Source organism: Homalodisca vitripennis, chromosome 5 (genome assembly GCF_021130785.1).
Source record: "Homalodisca vitripennis isolate AUS2020 chromosome 5, UT_GWSS_2.1, whole genome shotgun sequence".
Taxonomy (NCBI): Eukaryota; Metazoa; Arthropoda; class Insecta; order Hemiptera; family Cicadellidae; genus Homalodisca; species Homalodisca vitripennis.
The window spans coordinates 101,796,763-101,821,426 of record NC_060211.1 but is presented as its reverse complement, the minus strand read 5'-3'; the positions used below and the strand labels follow the sequence as shown (position 1 = coordinate 101,821,426).

The following is a 24,664-nucleotide window of genomic DNA, read 5'->3' as shown; positions in this document are numbered from 1 at the left end:
ATCGGTTGCGCCGCCATCTTTGCAAACGTAAATGAAAAATAATACAGAAATGAGCAGAATTTTGATCAAAATTAATAATGTTTTTCTTAATTTCGAGAAAAAAATTAATTACGGGTGCCTCCGGCCATCAGCGCGGGGCAGCACCAAAGGTGCTGCCCCGCGCTGATGTCAATAAAAGAAAAACATCCCTCGAGATAGTACCTATCAGTAAAATATAAAATTCTAGAGGGGCTGATCAAAAATATAAATTGAAATGTAATGCAAAGGCAATTATGTAAAGTTAAAAAACTAAATAAATCATGAAAAACTCAAATATATAGATGGATATTAACAGAGAACACTTACCATTAGTGTGTTGGCGGATATAGCTAAACAGCAGCAACAAAAAAGTGGTCTATCACAACGAAACGACAAATTCTCCCGGTTTAAAAACACCACTCGACCGCACGACGAACACATACACTCATTTTTAAAAATTCCATGTTCAATTAAAAAAGAGATAATTTCGTTTCGGTTAAAACGTAAACTCTTTACGTGCCCTACGAAACACTCCGACACACACAATTCACTAGGGTTGGTTGAACTAGTGGATGGTTGATTCATCATTGTAAACGCGCTCACTCAATCCGACCTACTGAACACGATATCTTGTGTAGAACTGACCCATGCCCCGGAGAACTCAGATAACAGGTACGTTATCAGGCTGCTATCAGTCCCGGCCGCAGATAATATTCAAGTAAACAGATTATCCAGACACAGCACACAAACTGAACATTAAAACATTAGGAACTTAACCACTTATCAATATACCCCCTAAAATCATGTTATTTGTCATTTGCACCCCCTAGTACTATATATATTTTTTGTTCAGGAGGGTGAGCAGAATACGTTGGTAACGTCAAATTCGTGATTTGCCGCCCCGGCGTTTAATCTTACTGGTACGTAAAGTTTGTTAACGTTATCGATATCGGAAAATTCTGGATATTGGAACATCCCTAGAAATTGCTACATTTGCATGTGAACAAAAATTAACATGTCGCACACACAAAACAAAACAAAAAATGTGATAGGTTGCACTCACAGCATTTTGACACAATTTTCGATACTATGTAGTATATTTATGATCAACAATATCAGCAGCTTGGGAACTTGTTTTATCTTTTCTCATATATCCCTTCACAAGGCAATGACATATTTTAGTCTTTTACTCATTTTGTTTCCAAAATAATTAAAATTTTGTAGTTTCCTGCACTCAAATTGGCAATATTCCCTGGTACTAACATTTAAATTTATACTCATTTATAATAAATTCAAGTTATCTTTTTAATGTTATTTCTTTCATCAGATACATTTTCTCTTGGAGTACAAACAAAGGCTGCAGTATAATAAATGGACATCACCAGAATTGAATCATTAATATTTATGACTATCTAAATACTGAAACCAAAATGACAGCAAATTACGTTATAGGTTTTTCTAACTATAGTATAGATCAGCTGTTTTTATATCTAAAAAACTAATACTTAATAATAAATTAAAAACTACCTAGGCTATGTGTTTTTATTAATTGTAACAAACAAAGCACTGTAACATTTAGTTACTTTTTATTATTTTTTAAGGATAAACGTGTCGGAAAGCTTGAAACACAGACATCACATGTTCATCACCACTTTACTTACAGCCATTAATCAATTAAAATACAATTTTACTGTGAATTAATTTTGAACAATATTGTTATTTAATACATTAAAAACAGCTGACAATGATTCATTGTGAATAACTAAACTTGAATGTTTTAGTATTCAATAGTTTAGGTATATCTAATCAATAATTTGGTTCCCTGATTCGATTGTGGTGGTGGTCGTTTTTCTTTGCTGCAGCCCAAATAAATTTTCTATTTACATGCTTAAAAAAGTTCATGCGGCAATTAGCTTATGCAGGACCTCTCTTATAATATAAATTTTACCGTAAGTTGTACAGTACACACAATATGTTTTTATTGATACAGTTTTATTTGCAGATAGTTTAAAGGAGTATGTTCTAAAACACAGTTCTTTTTCTATGGGCCATCCTCTTGCCTTGCACTTAAGCCTCAAGGGCCTTTTGCACACTCCAGAAGCATACCATGAGGCCTACCAGTCTATGATTTCAGCAGTTCCACAAACTGCTAAAAACAACATATCAGGTCCTCCTTGGGAAATTCACCACCCTTGTTCAAACTACCAAAGATGGCATACTGCTCCCTTGCTATTGCAGGGCAATCAAAAAGCAAGTGTTTAGCTGTTTCATCCTGCCCATCACACATTCTACAGAGTGAATCCTCCCGAAGGATGCTGACTCTGTGAAAATGCTTCTTCAGGTGACCATGTCCCGTAATCAGACCTATAACCCGAGAAGTCGTCAACCTACTTAGTGAGAGGGCAGACACCAGCCTGGAGGAAGGCGACTGTAATACCATTCTGCTTATTCTCATACCCGAATGTAACTTCTACCTTCTCTCATGTTCAAGTTGATTCAAAGGTACCTAACAAATAGAATGCAAATGGTTACTGTAAACAATGTTTCGTCACATTATCAGAAGATGGTAGCAATGTTCCCCAAGGTTCTGTACTTGGTCCTTTTTTGTTTTTAGTCCTTATTAATGATTTTCATGTTAATGTTTCATCCATGTCCATTAAATTATCAACACCTTTATCTCTCATGAGTTAGTACATGATTACAACGCTAGGTTTCAATATAATCTTTTAGCTTCTCAAGTAAGACTAACTCTGACCTATAATAGTTAGAATTCCCAACAAACTAGATTATTCAACAAACTACCATTAGCTAAAAGAGAACTACCAATTAATAAGTTTAAATTAAGGATTTCAACTTGGCTTAAGACAAAAGCTTTTTACTCTGTTGACGAGTACATGAAGTGCAACATGTTTGATCTGTTATAAAATACATCTGTTTGATGTAACTAAATTGGGCGTACAAATTAGTTTTTATGTCAAATGTTTTTAATGATGAAGTCTATTGTAACTGAGAATGTTATTTAATGGCTAGTAAAGGTCTTGAATCTTGAATGTTATAACTTTTAAAGAGAAAAATTCCAACAATCTCAATCTTATGCCGCATAAAAAATAATAGATAATATTTTTGTCCATCAATATACACTTTAATAATATTTAATTTTTTTATTTATATGTAAAAAGAAATCCAATTTGAAAGTTTTTATTTGCATTATAATATGCTCAAATACAGTATCAATTTATAGTTTGTGGATTTTTAATAGTGTATGTATAAATGTTTTTCACAAAGTTTATAAAAATACTTGATATTGTCATCCTTTTTGCTTTAATGTCCTCCTTTTTCATCCCCATAAGTCCTCCTTTAATGAATTTGCATCTGGTCACCCTGCACGTGACCTCTCGTATTCAGGAAGGAGAAGCGATCTGTTACACATTAATTACAAATACAAAACTTTGAATGAATAAGTAAAAATGTTCTTGGTAATAATGAAAAGAGGAAATTCCAATGTATAGAAATCACTAGATATTGTATAGCAGTTGGAAAACGCCGGCCTTTGAGCTCCTTTTTGGCCTGAGGATACAGAAAAAAGTCATTTGGAGTCAAGTCAGGGCTGTATGGTTGATGTGGCACAGTTTCGATTCCTTTTTTGGCTAGAAACGGAAGCACAGTATTGGCAACATGGGCAACATGGCAACAATACTAAAATGTAGTACTCCCCATTAATTGTCTGACCCTGTGGTACAGTATGGGTGTACACCATACCACGATAATCAAATAACGTAATCACCACTGCCTTTGCAGCAGACCTTAGTAAATCCAACTGTCATCAGCAGTAATAATATTTTTCCACGATGCATCACCTTCTTGACGCACGCACTGTAACCAAAATTGGCAAATTTCAACGTGATTTTGTTTCTGAACTGGTGTTAACAGATGTGGTATCCCAAGAGCACAGACATGTGACATATTCAAATGATCATGCATGAGTGTATGGGCACTGCCAATTGATATATCGAGCATTATAGCAAGCTGTCTAATAGTCAAATGTGGGTCAATGTGAATCATAACACCCCTAGTGTTGATTGTTTCTTCGGTAAGGGCAGAAACAGGGGCACCAGGCTCACATTCCAACTCACATAATTCCCATCCATGTTTAAAGTGTTTATACCACCTAAAACAGGTTCTTTCACTCATTGCATCAATACCAAAAGCTTTTTCCAAGTCGCTGTAAGTATTCGTAGTACTTTTCCTCAGTTTTACACAAAACTTTATCGCAAATCTTTGCTCACGAAAATCAGGCATAGTAAACTTTAGAGGTAAAGATTTGCAACTGTTTATTAATCGGTTGGCATGACAACAATAAATATGCAATAATATTAACAGCTGATTTGGTTGTTGCTAATACTTTAATGTTTCATACCAACATGAAAAAAACGAATTATTGTATTTTGTTTGTTTACATGTACTCTGCTGTGCTGTCAGTCTTTATTGAACACCCGTCATGTGTGTGTGTATACATGCACATATATATATATATATATGTATACACACACATACATACATACATATATATATGTGTGTGTGTGCTTGTGAAAAACCCAAATAAAATGAAACTTTCTACAACAATTTATCTTATAAATGACTCAGTTCATAGACTAGCTTCTTACGCCATTTTGTTTAAATAGGATGGCTGTTTAAGCTTAAAAACCTCACAACTCTTATTATTTATTAACCTAGAGAATAAACTAAACTTGTTCTAGAATGCTTATAAGACGTACAAAACATTTTGTAACAATCAAATTTGTTGTATCTTGAACGGTTTTTGAGACATTGCTTACATTTAAATACCACAAGAACTTTACTGTCACCAAGAACTACGTATAGAAATGCTGAGAAATGTTCTAATTTGGTACAAAAATTGATAGTTTAAATACTTTTACTAAGTTCGTTGGCCTGTTTGATGAGCCATTTCTTTCAATTATGACGGCGGCCGTTTAAACTTTTAAAATATCACAACTCCATTATTTATAGACCTAGAGGAAAAACTAAAATGTTCTTGAATGCTTATAACTTTATAAACTTTTTTAGTATCTTCAACTGTTTTCAAGATATTGAATACATGTAAATCCCATAAGAATAAATTAATATTACAACTGTCACAAAATTTACTTACTTCTTCCGACTTGGCCGAAAGGACTATTTTATAAATAAAACTATGTTTAAGTGACAAAACAGTATGATTTATGAAATAGTAAAAATCTTTTTCATTGGGCAGTTTTTAACATTAATTATCATGAAGGTGAGATGCATGGATGCTCGTACGTGTTTTGTAGTCATCTAAGAGATTAAAGATACCAAACATATTTTAAAAATAGCGGGCAACTAAAATTGTTGACGCAAAGAATATTAAATAAAAAGCTAATATCTTTCTATATCCTACTTAGCCTAAATAAATAAACATAAATTGTCTAATAAACATATGATAAAAACTTTATTATATTCATATACACCTCAAAAACAGAAATTATATCTAATAATATTGATCTGTTGATCTTAATTTCAGTAATAATTCATAGACTACTGGTATTAAGAAAATATTAAATATAGTTGCTAAAACATTTGATGAGAGTGAATGTGCTACTCCTACACTTTTGATTGTTGCAGGTTTTTGTTTGTTTAACACGTTGACTGCCACCAAGGAATATATTTTTGCTGTATCTGTAGGCCAAGGACTAATTTTATGAACTTCCTCTGTGCGCCATGAGGACCACCGGTGGCTCTCAACAGGTGTACTGAACTACGCCGTGAGGACCACCGGTGGCTCTCAGGTTATACATTTTTTAAACTTTTTTCACAGTATCTGTAAACACATTCCAGCAATTATATTTATACTAACTGATAGCTTATTAAATGAAGATAAAAAAAGGTCATATGGTTATTGGATACTGTTTTTACAAACTCAAAATAAATAGGCTGAAAAATTGGGTTTGTTTATTGTGGTTTACACTATAGGAATAGACTAAGTAAAACCCAGTTGTACAAGAACTTGTTTTATAACATGAGTAAAAGTTAAAAATTATAAAAACTCTCTATAGCCTTGAAAAATTAGATTTATAATTAAAAATAATTGAATGTAATAAGTACATCATGTTTGTATTCAGAAACTTTAGATTACACACTAATATTACATGAATGGGCTTTTTATGGGTTCCATTGAAACAGTTCAAACAAATAAATACATTGCACATGACACATTTTGTGGTTACTCTCTTGCACTGTTTCTGGGCATGTTCACGACCATAAGACTTTGAGAGAGTTTTGTAGCAGTTGCCGCATCTCCGACGTACTGAGCGTTTAGGACCCTGGATTTCGATAAGCTTATGTTTGGGAGTTCTTGCAGCTTGAGGTTCATCTTCCTCTCCCTCTTTGGTTTCAATAAGAGAATCTGCGATTTCCTGGTCTGAACTGGGTGATTTGCATTTTCTTTTTCATTCACAATGTTGTACAGAAGAAGTGAGTTCACCACTGCTGTGTTTAGAAGTAGTTCAAACAGTACTTTCTTATACCATTTTACGCCAGCGTCGCAGAGGTCTAGAATATGAAGCCATTTGATCAGACAAATCTATGAAAGATTTGGCCTTGTTGTAGTCAACCACACATCTTGGTTTTATTTTGATTCCTCGCCTTTGAGGGAATCTCAATACATTCATCAGTATGCTGTGTCGTTATCATCATTACTTCTCTCTTATCTTTCCATTTTATCACGACGACATTGCTATTGCTTTGTTTCCCCACAACATCACCTTTGTTTAGCTTTGCATTTGCAATGCATGCTGGGATTCCTCTTCTGTTTTTTACGAAGTGTTCCAACTAAATGAGTGGAACGCTCTTTCAAGGTATGGGCTAGAGCTATGCTGCTGTACCAATTGTCAACATACAGTGTTCGACCAGCATCAAGTAACGGGGAAATCAACTGCATCACAATGGCCTGAGCAAGACCAACTCTCCTTCCTTCGGATTTACCTGTGTACACCTTAAAATTCCAGGTGTAAACCCTTTTCAGTGCATAGCTTAAAGATCTTAATGCCATAGCGGCTGGCCTTGTTAGGGATGTATTGTCTAAAATCCCACCCTGCCACGAAAGGGAATCAAAACTCTCGTCAATACAGAGTTGCTGCTGAGGAGTCAGAGCAGATTTAAATTTTTCATTCAGGGAGTCAAGTATATTTTGTATTTTGTATAGTTTGTTTGTTTCATCTGCATTTGTATTATCGCTGAAATGAAGCATTCTAAGTAACAGTTCAAATCTGTTTCTAGGCATTACTTTGCACATTTCATTTTTGTATATGTTTTTTTGTGCTCCAATACAAATTTAAACTTGGCATTTGAACTAACCCCATCCATATTATGAGACCAAAAAAATTGCTTAATTTCCTTTTCGTCTGTTGGGAAGCCAGGATTTGAGCCGAGACTTATCAGAAGGTACACCAGATTCAATTGTCTGCTGTGCATATAGGTTTTGTTTGCAGTGCAATTTCTGTAAAAAAAGAGTTGTCAACAAAGACTTGGTTGTAGACTTCAAATGGGGAAAGCACCCTCAATTTTGTCCCTTTATTTCTTGTGAGATAAGAGGTAATGCATTGAACTCGAATGATGATAAGTTGTTTTGGTTAGTATTTCCCCAGGTCAAGGCTAAGTAATTTGGTTCAATGTTTTGGTTTACCTGTTGGATTCCATTGTCAGGCTGTGGGTGTGTGGTTGGGCTGCTGCTGAATAAGTTGGTTGTGGACGAGCTGCCTTTGGTCCAAGGTATTCATATCATTATCACTGTCTTCACTACTATCCTCTGAAGGAAGATATTCAGGGGTCCAATATCTGAATCATGACCTCCCAAACAATTCACTTGATTCACTACCATTGTCGTCAAATTCACTATTATCCTCCTCTTCAACACCCACTGGCTCTGTACCTGTACTCGCAGGTTCCTCTAATATTCTGTTCACAAAATCCCCTAAATCCTCGTCATCATGTCTCAATCGACCCGCACTCATTTTTGTAACAGCACTAAAACTCAAGATTATGATCTAGACAAAACGAATAGAACACGAATTAGCTGGAAACTAGATATAGAGACTTGGCTGTGCCATGAGAGCCACCGGTGGTCCACACAATAAAAAAAAAACAACAGGATGACGAGAATTGGCGGGAAATTACATAACCAAACTAAAACAGCTGGTTAAGTTAAAAAAAACCACTCAGATGGAAGCAGAAAAAGATTTGCCCAGGCCATGAGAGCCACAGGTGGTCCTCAGCTACAACTTTTAATACAATTGGCCTAGGACCGAATCTTGTTGATTATAATACTCAGGAGACCGTATTTGATCATATGGGATGTATAACCAATAATAGTTCAGTTATGACGTTCCTGGCTCAAATGCCATTGGCCTCAGATGTAAAACCAGTGAGAGCCACCGGTGGCTCTCATGGCGTCACGTATAGAACATAGTGAGAGCCACCGGTGGTCATGGCAGTCAACGTGTTGGTAAGATGGTAAGAAATCCAGCATTAATCCGTATCAGCGAGGCTCTGCTGGATAATTATTATTTAGTCAATGACATTGCTGATAAATTTAAATTTATATTAAGTCTACCACACTATACTATTATAATTTGTCCTAGGTTGAAGATTCAAAAAGTACAATGAATTCTTTATATGAACGAGAACAATACAACAGTGCAGCGATAGCAGTCGGGTTGGAAATGGATATGGAGGTGAAATCTGAACCAGAATCTGAAAATGAGACCTGTGATTCTACCACGAGTATAACATCATCTGTCGAAGAAGTTCCCTTTACTCTCTCATCACATTCCCAAAGTGAAGAAGAACTTGAAGAACCTGAGGATGAACCTCTGGTACTTTAGATTCAAGTTAACAATTTTTCTTAACCTTAGTTTGTGTAAAAATATTTAACTCTGGAACTGCCAAAGTCGTAAATTACGATGCGTTTTTCCTGCCGTCAACCAGCAGTTAGTTATAATTTGTGACTCATGAAACATCTACTAATTACGTCATCTTTTGAACAATCTTCATTAAATCGTAATGAAAGTTATATTGATGTAATCGGCAGATTCCACACTTTTTTCTAATTTACTCACCTGCATGATACGCTATGCAATATTGACAGCTGTTGTTGTTTGAGTCAGCTGGATTCTGGTCTGTATAGTTTTACATTGTTTTCGTTCTGTATTATATATTGACATTTTATTGTTTAACATAACAACCCAGATTTTTAGTATATATTTTGGTTTCTTAAATTTAAGATGATAAGTGATTTCTATGAGCTGCAGAAAATAAAAGTTTCAACTTCAAAGCACTATACATACACAAATGTAAATTTAAACCAAAGTTTTATTTGATCTATAATGTACCGGTACTGTACTTTATTCTGAATTAAATTATATATTCCATAACATTTCATGTTTTACGTAGTAATAAGAATTGTTGTTCAGAAGATAAAAGTTATGAAGCTTCTATCTTCAAAGAATATTTCAGAAATAAATGCTGTGATTATTGTAAACAATTATATTTATGAGTTGAGAATTGTAATTTGTGTTATTTTTAGGTGGAAATTAATTCAATAACAGTTCCTCAAGAAGTGGTGGAAGTTAAATTACAGCCAACTCTGCTACTATTTGTAAATAAAGATTTTACCAGCAGTAGCACTGTAAGGCCCACAGAAGTATCAACAAATTTGCCTATTACACCCGTCAAGGAGCCAGTAGAAAAATCCTTCTGTAATGAAAAAGAAGATGAATTAGCCAATAGAAAAGCCATTACAAGAGCTCTTAGAAATTTTAAACGAGAGAGTAAATCCTCCAAATCTAGTTCATCTGAGATTGATAATAACAAAAACTTAGGTAAAAGTCAATTGGAGAACAACTTTGACCTTTGCCCTGAGGAAGAAGTTCCTTCTCCCAGTCATTCCAGGTAACACAATAATTATCACGTTAACATTGTTTTAAAAATCAAAAGTGCTTTTAAATGGTTCATACACTGTTCAATTTGGTCCTTTTAACCTGGACCATACCAGATTGGAGTCTTTTCGTGTTGTGTAAATTTAATATATTCACTAAACTTGTCAATCTGTCATACAAGGCTCAAACCCTGTCAGTATAAGGGATGGGTGTGTTGGTGCCACGATAGGTTGCCAAACAAGTCTAGTTACAATACAATATGTTCATTTGTAACTGTGTTCTTTATGGCCAAGAGAATTGATTAAGCTTTAGGGGGCCACTGGACAATATATCACCTGTGGTAGTATTTGTGAAAAATACTACTTGGATAATATCACACTTATTGTATCAGAAAAGATAGCTGGACAAATTACCAATCATTGTGTTTTTGTAAAAAACAGATTTTAAACAAAATTTGATGTAGACCTCTTTGAGTTTGTATTGATCAATCTGATTTTTTTATAACTCAAACCAGAAAGAAATATTTATTGTTAGGTTTACACAGTGAAGGGGGCGGTTGTTGTGTGGTACGGAAGTAAACATGCCTTGTAACAAGCGATTTTTTGTGTCTCGTATAGGCACAATCCTCACTTCTCATCAGAACTTTCTCATCCATGGCAAGTAGGCGGCTGAAAGTGGTTTCTTGGGACTCATAAGGCCTTGGGTAAGGGAGAGACAAGGTACACCATTTCACCACTGATCATGATATGAACGTTATCCTCATTCAGGAAACCTATCTTCAACTTCAATACAGTTTTTCCCTACCAGCCTACCACATCTATAGAATAGGCCACAACTCCACACTCCATGGACATGGAAATGGACATACTGGAGGGGACACACACCTCTCTTCATTCACGGACATTTGGGCCATTAGACCCTTGAGTCTACGGCTGTCTCGATACAGCTAAGGGGAACTGAGATGACCATGATCTCAGCTTAAACCCCACCAAACTCAGATGGTTCGGACATTTGAGGATCTGTAGGACTGATATAATCCAATGCTGTGTAGGCCTTATGTTATATAATCTAGAGTTGGGGGGCGGAGAGAGAGGAGCCATTGACCAAGGTCAAGAGCTACCGGTGCTGGGCAGGAATAGGGACTGTGTGCTGGCCAAGAGTATTGTTCAAGCTGCAGTTGTTGCACGAAATAAAGAAGACTGCTGATGTCTATTTCCAATCACAAGTACCTCAATCAGAGATTCTTTATTAATAATCTTTAAGATTACAAGTAGCGTCAATGAAAATAAGATGTATATAGTTATTAGTTAAGTCTTATTATAAAAAGTATTGGTGGTATTGGTCGAGTGATTGAGTTGCCTCCAAGAGTAGAATTCCTCTATTGTATAGATGGTTCTCTGCAGTAGCCAGTTCTTCATTACTGTCTTCATTTTCTTGAGATTATCTTGATTATTCTTGATTTCTGGCAGAGCATTAAAGAGTTTCTTCCCAGCGTAAGTAGGATTTTTTCTCAAATAAGGCTGTTCTGTGAAGAGGTAGTGGGAAGTCTTGACCATGTCTTGTATTATGCTCATGGAAGTCACCATTTCGAGGAAGGTCTCTTGTTAGGCAATACAATATTGTTTCTATTATGTAAAGGGATGTTACCGTAAGTATTTTCAATTCTTTAAACATAACTCTACAACTTTCTCTAGGCCCTAGGTTGCCCATTAAACATATTGATTTTTTGTTTTGTTTTAAGGACTTTTGAAAGATTGAGTTTTATTGTACTTCCCCATGCTGCTATTCCATACCTAAGATGAATTTCAAATAGGCTATTTTACTGGATTCAAGGTTGCTAGTTGCATGGGTTCATTGTAAGGCATATAGAGATGAATTTAGCTTTAGGCATAAATTGTCAATGTGATTTGTCCAAGTTACATTATTATTTATTTTTTTGTATTATTTGATTTAATTGATGAAGTTGCTATTCTTGGACAAAACTCAATCTGTTTTCTAAAAAATAAAAAAATTCTCTTATTTTGTCCAATCACATTGACATAATTTAGTTGCTTTTCCTCTTTATGACATCTAGTTGAAATATTACATATTGAACACCTAAAACTGGTTTGTTATTGTTACTTCACGTCTGGCTTATTTTTTGTTGGATTGCATCAATGATTTAAATTTTTGTTCTTTATCTATTTCAGAACACTATCATTCACCTTTACCCAAGTTTATGAAAATAATCACTGTTACCTAAAATTGTGATGCGTAGTTTTGCTACTTTTTAAAATGTATAATTGTTTTGTTTCAGCAGTGAAACAGGTCATGACAGATCACTCTCTCCTTTTCCACCAAATAATAAAAATAGGAAACACAAAGTAATAAATAGAAAAACGAGAAACAAAGCAAAATTCAAACAAAAAAAGAGAAAAAAGAAAGTGGTTGAAAATAAGAAGTTAGTAAAATCTCTGTCAAGTGCCTCAGATAATGATTCATTGTTATCTCCATCAATTAAAAGAGTTGAACAAGATAATTGTGACATGGATAAAGTACATGGAGGAAAAGAGAACACACAATACAACAAAGAAAATTTATCTACTAAAGAAAATAAACCAGATTATCAAAATGATTTCCCATTAGAAGCTGATAAATTAGTCTCAAAATCAAATAAAAGTATGGCAAAAAAAGATAACAAGCATGAAAAAATGGTAAAACCCGAGTCTTACGATTGCACCGTCTGCAATAAAAAATTCAGGCTTAAGAGTCACCTAGCTACACACTCCAGAGCACACGTAAATATCCGAAAATTCAAATGTAACGAGTGTGGAAATTTATACAAAACTAAAGCAAATTTATATTTTCATATGAAGACTCATGAGGAAGCCCCATTTTTTTGTGAGAAATGTAACAAAACGTTTCCAGAAAGAAAGATTCTCACACGGCATATAAGAGTTGTTCACAGGTAAGCAAATTCAGTGAAAAATATCATTTAATAGACTCTCTAATATTTAGGGTTGAAAAAATCAATCTTTCGTATTAAAGCACACAATTTTGTGCTATTCCAATCCATGTGAACAAATTATCCACATCTGCTTATAAATTATTTTAAGGGCAGGTTGTTTATTTGAACTGAAAGTAGTATTATAACATTATGCATATTAATGTTATTAATGGTAAATTTATATATTTGTGAAACATTCATGGGTAAATTTAAATAATTAATGATAGAGACTCAGAGTCTAGACTATTTAACCAACAAATATATAATGATAAATAAAGTTACAGCAGTTATGACTTCTAAGATTTTTTCACCTCATATTGTACTTATTTGGTTTTCTAAAATTACAGAAGAGAGAGCATTACAATTTAATCATATTATTAATGCTGATTTATGTGCCAACTATTGAATTCAGCTGTAAATTATTAAGTACAATATATGTATGGATATAGTAAAATTCACTTGTATTTTGGCTATTTCAAACAAAATCTCTTTCAGTGGAGAAGGCAGCTTCAACTGTAACCAGTGTGGACGTTCCTTCAAATGTGCTTCCAGTTTGGAGTTGCACTACACTTTGCACACTGGCAACAAGCCGTATGCATGTAAAATATGTGACAAGACGTTTGTGTACAAGAGCACATACACACTGCACATGAAGGGCCACAGTGCGGATGATATGTTCAGTTGTGAGTTGTGTCCAAGCGATGCGACCAGCAAGGGAGAGTTGCGCCGTCGCTGCCACCATCACTCAGACGCTCGGCCCTGGCTGTGTACCGTCTGTGGCAAGGGCTACCCGCTTAAGGGCACCCTTAAGAACCACATGAAGTCCCACGAATCAGACAAACCTTTCAAGTGAGTGATCATGACGTTAGTTAATTTATGATTTTATTTATTTCCAATAGGATTTTGTAGGGCAATGTAACTGGAATTAGCAACATCTGAAACACTGACATCAATAAATAATTTCTTAATTGGCTTTATTTAATTTATCAATCTATGCATCTTAACCCTCTCCCGCTCGCATTGTTTCCAGGCGCTCACGGTGCTTCTAACCTCAATTAATTCGCTCTGCCTGTCGCACTTGGTAAAAATACGCTGCGCCTCAACTTACACACGTTCTGTCATTGTAATTAACTATAATTATATATATTAATTATTTTACTATATATTGGTTCAATGAAGTTGACTGTACAAGACCAAGGAGAGGGCACATGGACAGCTGGGCACCGGTGGCACGGAGTTTGTTGCGCAGTTACTTGGTGAAGGTCATTGTCTAGCTCGCCGTCACTGCCACTGTGATCACTCCGAACTACATCATCAATGCCACCAACCACTTCACAAGGCTCTGTTACATCACTACATTCATTTGAATCGTCGCAATCACTACTAATAACGATATCGATTTCACTGTCACGAAGTGTACGACTACAACCCGCCATTGTTTCCGCACAACTAATATAAATAGCAAAATAATGAAATAAATCTACTGTAAAAGTAAAGTGAATGGTCTCCTGATAGCAAACAACCCGTAGTAATACAAAATATTGCTACTCGAGAGCAGCACTTATCGGCTCTAGTGGGTAAAGCAGTGTGTGCCGATCTGTGCCGTTTAAGCTGCAGTGGCTATGTGGTGGCCGTACCAATTCATGCCTTGCGAGCGGGAGAGGGTTAAACAAACCTCATTACTTTCTCAGCTGTATAAATAATTCAAAAATATTTACAATTTTTTTATGACCAATTACTTTAGTTATTGATGTGATTTATCAAGGAAATGAAATTCCTGAGGTAAACAAATGACAAAAGCTTAACATGGAATTTCATGTGGATTCAGTAATTCATAAAACTCTCCAGAGCTGTTCTTGAAGAAGAATGGCCAGTTTTTGTAATTTAGTCTTGCTAAAGACTTTAGATTTTGCATAATTATAAATTCAATAATAGCATATAGCATAAAAATATATGGATCCTTTAGTATTACAAAACTTTTAAATTGTATAATCGTACAAAAAAAGAGCAATGTGAAATTTAAAATGGTAAGATTCAGTAAGTCCATATTTGTTACACCCTGGAATTATGACACACACTTTAATGTGTAACCTATATTAAAATTTATGAAAATAGAATCAAAATGTTAGTATCAAACCACAGTTATATTACAAGATTTAGAAATTAAATTGCTCCACCTTCGCACTATTTATAAAACATTCAAAAAGAACCCATTACTTAGATGCTAAATGTCTTACATTCCTTCCCTTAGAAATCAAGCAATTAATAACAACTAAGCAACAATTAAAAACAAATTTTAAAAAAAATACTTATTAATAGACGACTTAATATATTAAATGAACTAGAGCGACTAAAACTTCTTTTAAGGTTTGTATACTGTAACATGATACGTACTATTATTCAGATGGTAGCCTATTGTTATGTGTTTTATATACAGGGTGTATATTATGTCTGGAAACACCCAAATATATCCTTTAATAATTTAAATATAAATTTGAAACCTCTTTCAATCGTGATAGAGATTGGGCATCTACTTTTTGGAACAATGTTTTGTTATGTCACACCAACGGGGGACGTCCTGCCGAGGGTATCGTGAATATTCTTAATGGAAGCCTATACCTTGTGATACATAATTTTAAAGGTAATAGCTTACTGAATTGAATGCCACAAACCGCATCTCAAGGGAATTATTCTATCAGAAAATAGAGCATTTTTAGTATTGAAAATTTACTGATGTTCAACAATGTAATTTTAACATGGTTCTTGCCACAAAATGTGTTACACTAATTTTTTAGCATTTTTTTAAATGTTCAATTAAATAAAACAAAAATTTCATTTTAAGCTGGTTCTATTAGCACAAATTTGCCAGTTTTTATTACAGTACAATTATGGAAATACTTATGTTATTGATTTCTTATTACAAATAAAAAATAATGTATGCTGTTAGAAAAGTCTTACAACAAACGTTTTACCTGCATTTGGTGTCAAAGCAATTGTTCGAACTGTGTTCCTTCTACGGTTTGACAATGAGCCAATCTTTTGTAAAATGATTCGACAGAGTTGCCTAACATTTCTTCAGTTATCAAAGCAATCTCCTCTATAATCCTGTTTCTTAGGTCTTCCAAATTATGAGGCTTTCTTCTATAAACATTGGATTTTAAATGACCCCATAGGAAATAATCGATTGGTGACAAATCCGGAGATCTTGGAGGCCATTCGATTTCTCCTCTTCGGCCAATCCATTTATGAGGAAACCTTAAATCCAAATACTCTCTTACCTGTCTCCCATAATGGGGTGGAGCACCATCCTGCTGAAACCATACATTATCAAAGTATTCTCCTGATGCAATTTGAATAGCTGGGATTATTTCATTTTGGAGCATATTGTAGTAAAGTTCGGCATTTAAATTTCCATTGATGAAAAAGGGTCCAACAATTTTGTTACCTAAAATTCCACACCATACGTTCAGTTTTTGTGGTTGCTGTGAATGGGACTCAGTAATCCAATGTGGGTTTTCACTAGCCCAGTAACGGCAATTGTGCCTGTTAACATTGCCATTTAGGAAAAAAGTTGCCTCATCAGAAAATAGTATGTTGGTCAGAAAATCTCTATTGTCATCACATTTGCGCATCACAAGTTCACAAAACTCAACTCTTCTGTCGTAATCATCCTCACTTAACTGTTGGACTAAATGAACTTTAAATGGTTTGTATTTATTAATTTTCAAAATCTTACTCACAGACATAGGGTGCATATCATGTTGCTGTGCAGCTTTTCTGAGCGATGTATGTGGGTCTTCAATAAATGTTTGCAAAACATCTAGTGCATGTTCTTCATCTGTTGCAGATTGTATCCTACCCGACTTTGGCCGATTACGTACACTCCCTGTCATTTCAAAACGCTCAATAGTTTTTGATATTGTTGAAACACTTATGGGATTCCTTTCTGGGAAAGTGTCATTAAACAAATTACAAACTTCCCGATAAGATCTTTGACGATCGCCATATCCTCGCATCATCAACAGAGTAATTCGTTCTCTTTCAGACAATTCCATTAAAATGCCAAATAAAAACTGAACTACTGTAATTAGATAACTTGTTGACAGCAATGCTTCAGAGACACTGATTAACTCGACAGGAATGATATGACCTTTGTCCATTTGTAATTCCCAAGCTTAGACCTGTCTAGTGAAAGCTCCATGCTCAACAAACTGAAACCTGTAGACCAGATGATTAATAACACAATAATGTTTCTCATAGGCTAGTGACCTTTGTCTCTTTAAACCTTCCTGCTGACTGGAAAACACCAAGTACAGATTCATAAGTAATCAGAGAAAGTGACTCATAAGTTTTATTCATTGTAATAAAAACTGGTAAATTTGTACTAATGAAACCAGCTTAAAAATAAATTGTTTATTTTATTTTAATTGAACATTTAAAAAATGCTAAAAAATTAGTGTAACACATTTTGTGGCAAGAACCATGTTAAAATTACATTGTTGAACATCAGTAAATTTTCAATACTAAAAATGCTCTATTTTCTGATAGAATAATTCCTTTGAGATGCGGTTTGTGGCATTCAATTCAGTAAGCTATTACCTTTAAAATTATGTATCACAAGGTATAGGCTTCCATTAAGAATATTCACGATACCCTCGGCAGGACGTCCCCCGTTGGTGTGACATAACAAAACATTGTTCCAAAAAGTAGATGCCCAATCTCTATCACGATTGTAAGAGGTTTCAAATTTATATTTAAATTATTAAAGGATATATTTGGGTGTTTCCAGACATAATATACACCCTGTATATACTAGCTGTTACCCACGGCTTCGCACGCAAATCTTAAGAACCGAAGTCCTTATATTACTTAGCAAGCAATTATGCGCGATTGGCTGTGGGTAACAGCTAGTTCGTCAATAAATTCGTAGTATTTTATAACGAAAACTCTTCATTTTCAATAAAATACCAATTACAACCAAATACCCACGGCTTCGCACACGATTTCCTACAGAAAAATTGGGACATAGGAGGCATATTTCTTTTGAACGTCGTTATTACCCTTCTGAGATAAATGATAGTCACTGAAAGATACTCCAAGCTCATGATCTATTTAAGATTTAAATTTTAAAACAGTCTCAATATGCACCTGTGAAATAACTGGAATTTCTCTCCAATATTCCATGATTTTTGTATACAATTGAACTATATTAGACCATCGTGGACAGGAGTCAAAAAGTCGGAATTCATTAGCGCACATACAATGTAATAAATGATGGCGCTCAATGTAATTTTGAAACAAAAATAGGCATATTTTAGGTACATATTATTACAGTCTAATGATTATGAGCTTCAGATGTTAAGCGAAATTGCGTATGGTTTTTATTTTAGGCTTTGTGCGTGTATCACTTCTGGATCAAATTAGTTATATCTCCGATGCTATGATTGAGCTTGCTTTGTTGTCTCGATTGAGAGAATATGTACACACGGAGTTTTGAGAACCATACTTCTGTCAAAAAAAAAAACAACTAAGGTTGGTTTTATAACATTCTTTATATTTTTAGCCAACGTAAGATAGTAATTTTGATATCTGCATTGCTCTTCTGATCAAGCACGGACATGGTTTATATTAGATAAATATTGCAGTTAAAGGTGAATTTTTACGTCAAATTTGAATTGTATTATCTGGATAGTAAAGTCTATGTTTAACAGTGATTGCAGAAACAGTTGAAACAAAATTTGCTGTTTCTCTTAAGCTTAATGCTTTCAAACTATAATTGTAAAGAAATTTAAAATAGTAATTAAATGATATAAACATATACTTCTTTTGTCGCATTATATATGTTTACAAAGAACAGCTGATTAAATTTGAAAAGGCTCTTTCACTTAATAATAATAATAATAATAATGTTGTCTTTATTTTCATCAAGCGTTTCTCAGTTACATACAGAACAACTGCTTTTCAGAACAACTATCGTCAAATACAACATATACATGAAAATTAAATAGAAATAAATAAATAAAATCTATACGTTAAGCAAATTCTGCCTCATCTTATTCTTAAATGTAGCTATTGAACATTGTTTCACGTTTGGTGGGAGGTCGTTGTACAATTTCGGGCCGAAATAAGAGAAGCTCCTCCTTCCCAACTCCAGCCTAACTTTGGGAAAGTGAAGAAGATTCCCATGGCGGGTTCTGCGCTGAGAGACCTCATCCCGAAATGAAAGCTTCTCACTAAGGTACTGAGGCTCCTGATTAACAAGAGCCTTGTGGACCATGCAACACGTCATGACCCTGCAGACGGTCTCTACCGACATCATCCCAGCGGCATCTCTGTAAGGAGAGACATGCTCAAATCGTTTCAAATTAAAAATGAAACGGATAGCAGAGTTTTGCAACTTTTGAATGCGATGCATGTCTTCTCCAGAAATGCTATTCCCGTAGGCTGGGAAACAGTAGGCGAAAACGGACAGGACTAGTGACTGCATGATACGTAGCTTCGCAGACTCAGGTAAAATATCTCTAAATCTGTAGAGTCCCCTCAGTCTACTGAGTGCTCGTTGACAGGCATGCGTGACATGGTCAGAGAACGTGAGGCCACTGTCTAGCACAACGCCAAGAGTTCTCGCCCTATCAAATACAGCCAAACTCTGGCCATCGAGCCTCACCATCACTCCTCTTTCACTGAGGGACTGCACAATGTTGTGTGGCGCCGTATGCAACACAGTGCACTTGCCTATGTTTAGTTTCAGCCCATTCGCCATTGACCACCCCAATATTTTTTCAAGGTCGACATTGATCATATCAATGGCTGACACCATCTGCGATGGCTCATAAGACAAGTGCAGCTGCGAGTCGTCAGCATACAAATGAACTGTGCAATTTTGCACACAGCTTGGCATATTGGCTGTGTACATATTGAACAGAATAGGCCCTAGGCAACTACCTTGAGGAATGCCTCGATACTTCACAAGCAGGGTTGATGTTTCACTCCCTAAACGCGTCACCTGCAGCCTGGAGTCTAAGTATGACCTTATCCAATTGACTACGCTCAAGTCAAAGCCATAATAGCTCATCTTCGCTAAAAGCATCTCATGGTCCATTGAATCAAAGGCCTTAGAATAATCCAACATAACAATGGAGTTATATTTACCCCTGTCTTTGGCGTCAATCATATCACTGAAAAGATTTGTCAGGGCTGTACATGTACTATGATTGCGCCTGAAGTCCGATTGCAGCTTCGGTAAAATATCCGATGTTTTAAATCATTTTTACATCAACATTTATTTGTTTTAATTTTTTTTTTTTTTTTTTTTTTTTTTTTTTTTTTTTTAAATTTTTGGTATGAGTTCTGTTTGTTTGTTACATTAAATCAGTGTGTTTCTGATGAACTAAATCAGCTGTTAACATTATTGCATATTTATTGTTGTCTTGGCAACTGATTAATAAACAGTTACAAATTGTTGCCTCTAAAGTTTACTGTGGCTGATTTTCGTGAGCGAAGTTGTATTTAGATAGATATAATGTTACAAATAATGTGATAAACTGTATGCACATTTCAGTGATGACTTATATATGTACATATCACACATTTCTATTACATTTCAACTGTGAAACGTAATAAAATACCATTATATAAATGAATTATTTATTTTATTAAACATTAATGTTATGAAAGTATCTAACATAACTGTTGTGTTATAGATGTAACGAATGCGGTAAGTCGTTCATGAAGAAGTCATCATATGAGTGCCATATGAAGGCACACAGTGGAGAGAACCCTCAATACATGTGTGACCAATGCTCCCAGTCCTACTACAATGTTTTTGCCCTCAAGAGACACTACATGAAACACACTAGTGAACGGAGATTCGTCTGTGATATTTGTAATAAAGCATTTTGGATGAAAGATGCTTTAAAAGTGCACAAAAGGTCTCATGCGAATGTGAAAATGTTCCAGTGCACGCAGTGTTCAAAAGCATTTGCTCACAAACATACCCTTGTAGCTCACTTGAGATCACATTCCAGTGAACAACCGTTTGCATGTAATGTGTGTCCGAAGACGTTTATATACAAGTACAACTTGGACCGCCACCAGCAACACCACTCTCTACCCCCCGCCATCCAGCCTCTGCCTCCCCCTCCTCCTGCTCCTCTTCCGCTCCCGCCATCACTCATCATGATGGCCCCTCCTAAACACCTAGAGATGCCTACTTTACACATTTTATAGCAGTTGTAATTTTTATAAACATTGATATCATTTTATGTGGTATTTACTTGCCTTTTATAGATTTAATGGTTGTTAATAATTGTTAAGACATTGTGTGTTTTTATATATTTAAAAGTATATTTATTTGTACTGAACTACCAACATATCAATAAATATTTGATATAACATTTTTGTGTGAGTCTATTATGGAATTGGTAACGATGGTTATATGACAAACAATAAAAACTTGAACAGCAATTATCAAAGAAACGTATAGTAAAAAAATAATCCACTACTGACTGAATTAAGACTATTTTTAATTATTTTCAACATTATCATTTTGTGTTTTTTTAATATTACATATTTGGAGAAGTGAATAAAACCCAGCACCCTGCTATGTCTAAAACATTTTTTTAAGATACTGTTTGGTTTTAAGTACTACCATTTGCCAATGGTTAGGAGTTTTTGAAAACTACTAGTTACTTACAAAACTAAGTGAATAAATGTCTTAGTTCTTAAACTAGTAACTATTAGGTTTTCGTTAAGTCAGCTCCTGGGTATGTTAGCAGTTAGTAGTTTATTTGACTTCAGCCATTGGGGAGTTTATGCAAGTTCAACCAAAAAAGACAGTGTGGCAACAATAGATACTTAAGTGTAAGAAATAGTTTAAATTTGAGTATGAAATTGTTGATTTTTAAGCCACAGATCTTTTGAATGGAACTGACACATGCTGGAGAACTTTCTCTCCAAGAAAACATTTTGAGACTTTCTTACATTTTTTATACGATCTTGGTTTTCAGTCTAGAATGAATTATTACAAGGCCTACATATACAACATAATTATATATATTTGTTGTGCTTACAAAATTTAATATAAAGGATATATTTTTTATAGAATATAGGTTCCATTTATTCATACAAGTACAACTAGAACATTTAGTAAATTAATAAATCTTTGAAATTGGATTATGTAATATCTTAAGGCATTTGTCTTATAATATCAAACTTGTATTTGATCTCTTTCCAATTTATGTTATTCATCTGCGTTTGCTGTAAACAACTTTTCATTGAAGTAAGGTATGGAGAGGTCCTTCGTCTCCTCACTATCATAGGCCATAACAATTTTGGCATTTAAGTCACAACATGACACGTAAATTGTTTCTAGGCCTAGCAAGTGCTATGAATGGCAATTTTTTCAGTTTTGCCGGATATGTCTTTAATTCTGCTAGATGTTATTACTTAGATCTAGTGTTTATTTATTCACACCATTTGAGCACAATCTAAGACAAACCAGTAGAGCTTAAGTTTTATTAACTTCACCTCTACATATATATATATATATATTTTTTAAAATATTTTACTAACATCACTTAGATATTATGAAATTTGTGAAATTTTATACTGGTTATCTTTATTTTGGACTTTGTCAGGAATCATTATTACAAATTAAAATCCATTCATCCAACCATATATAAAGTATTTGAAATTGAACTTCATAAAGTCTTTTGTATAACCTATTATTTAACTGTTACTTATGTGTCAGTCTAGATCCAGTGAGACCAAGTAAATAACAGATCTTTTTACACAAACTTTAGAGTGCTCAAACAAAAATCAATATTTAACTTAAAAAACTACAATTTTTATCTATCGGTTTCTACTTAGGCAAAGCAATAACATATTAAGATTAATGTTTTGAGAGAGGGAAAATAATAAAATCAGTTATATATTTTTCACATTTACCATTTTCTGCATACTTGTTGTTTCTCTTGGTAAAATTAATAAACTATTAAATTCTGCAAATTTAAAATTCCATTTGTGAAGAAATTAGCAAAAATTAGGAGTATTTATATTGGTTTTGAAGTGGAGATGTAAAAATTATATTAACTTGTTGTTGTGAGAAGATTATATTTCATTGTAATTAAATAAGAAATGTTGTGTGTGGGGTATGTATGTATGTCTTTTGTCCTGTACCAATTTGTGACATTCTCTATATCCCTCTAACAGTTTGAATACTGTCCAATCCCTGGTACCTTCCATTTCTTCCTCTATTATTCTCTCCCTATTACCGTTTTTAACAAATACAGTATTATGTCCCATATCGATTGTTTTTCTCTTCCTTGTTTCTCTTAATACATTGAGTTTTTAACTTCATTCCTCTCTTCCATCCACTCTTCAGTAGCTCTTTATTTCTTATTCCCTTTTACCTTATGCTTTGCATTCCAAATATATACCTTCATTGATTATTTTATCTTTTCATCTTCTTTTCTAGAAGTCTTATGCTTCAGCTGCATAAACTACAGAAAATAGTTCTAAATGTTAAACAAACAATACTTTCCCAAATAGTTTATTTTTTGGACAAGGCCTTTTGAAACCAAAGGTTTCATCATCAGGTGACCCCAATGAATAAATAAATATATAAATAAATGAAACCTGATGATGAAACCTTTGGTTTTTATTAACATTTACGTAGTAATATTTAAAAATGTTCCAATTGCTTCAAGAGTCTTCAATGCAAAAAAAATAGCTTGTAATTCATCATTTAAGCAGTTACTTAATACATTTACCATCAGTTCACCCCTTCCAGCTCAATTTTACTTTTCCATTAAATTTTATTGCTTTCATTTCTTTTGAATAGTTCATACTTCTTTATTTTCATACCTAACATCTAAAATTATCAACTAATTATCTATTGATTATGCTTCTCTATTCATTTCCTTTCCTCGCTATTATCTTGCTCTTGGTTTAACTTGTATTTTGCCTTCATCCTCTATTTTTCAGTTACTCTGTCAAAATCTTGTTGCATTCCAGTGACCTTCATAATTCGTTATGAATGCTATATTACCTGAAAATCTAGTACATTCATCTCTTCTTTCACCCATGATATCTCTTCTCGATTCCTTTATTTTATTATAAAAAAAGGAGGGCTAATCCCCTTTTCAGCATCATTCTGTCCGTTTTCTTCAGCCATTGGCCTGTGCGAGGATGTTAGCCAACAGAATAAGGAGGAGATTTGATAACGTACGTCAACATTAATGATAAAAAGTACACAAACAAAAAGATCCAAAATCCTGCATCAATAAATAAATATTAAACAAATGGAAACACTAATTTCAGTTCTCTCTGTAATTTTATTTCCTAATCTCACTCTTGCTTTACAGTCTATATATAATGTTTTAGTAATCATATTTCTCTCCAGTCTATCATGATCATTCTCGTCCGTTTTACTCTATCCAAAGAATTTTCAAGTAGTAAAGGGAACAGGGTGCAGCAGGGAATTTTGAAACAGAGGTACGTAGGAAAAAATATTAATAAAAGCCTCCCTTCATATGGAACATTATATGAAAGAGTACATTATATGTGTGAAAAAATAATATTATATTTACAAATAAAAACATCTGAAACAACCCTAACTCCAATTAAGAGAGCTGAAAGTAAATATTTACTCAAATATTAGCATTGTTTCATGTGATGAGGAATGTTA

At 34.2% G+C, this 24,664-nt stretch overlaps 1 protein-coding gene across 1 annotated transcript; it reads left to right on the top strand.

Annotated features, from left to right (window-relative positions):
* Nucleotides 1-896: 896 nt before the first annotated feature.
* LOC124362572 (zinc finger protein 37 homolog) lies at nucleotides 897-23,281 on the top strand. The gene is made up of 6 exons (XM_046817195.1): nucleotides 897-938; nucleotides 8,694-8,927; nucleotides 9,638-10,002; nucleotides 12,286-12,936; nucleotides 13,471-13,824; nucleotides 20,679-23,281. Exons 2-6 carry the CDS (start codon nucleotides 8,715-8,717, stop codon nucleotides 21,202-21,204), a joined length of 2,109 nt encoding a protein of 702 aa, XP_046673151.1. The 5' UTR covers nucleotides 897-938; nucleotides 8,694-8,714; the 3' UTR covers nucleotides 21,205-23,281.
* Nucleotides 23,282-24,664: the final 1,383 nt, after the last annotated feature.

Coding starts and splice junctions, on each gene's coding strand:
- LOC124362572 (XM_046817195.1), top strand. CDS start 8,715: ATGAATTCTTTATATGAACGAGAACAATACAACAGTGCAGCGATAGCA. Junction 8,928..9,637: donor AACCTGAGGATGAACCTCTG/GTACTTTAGATT, acceptor TGTTATTTTTAG/GTGGAAATTAATTCAATAAC. Junction 10,003..12,285: donor CCTTCTCCCAGTCATTCCAG/GTAACACAATAA, acceptor GTTTTGTTTCAG/CAGTGAAACAGGTCATGACA.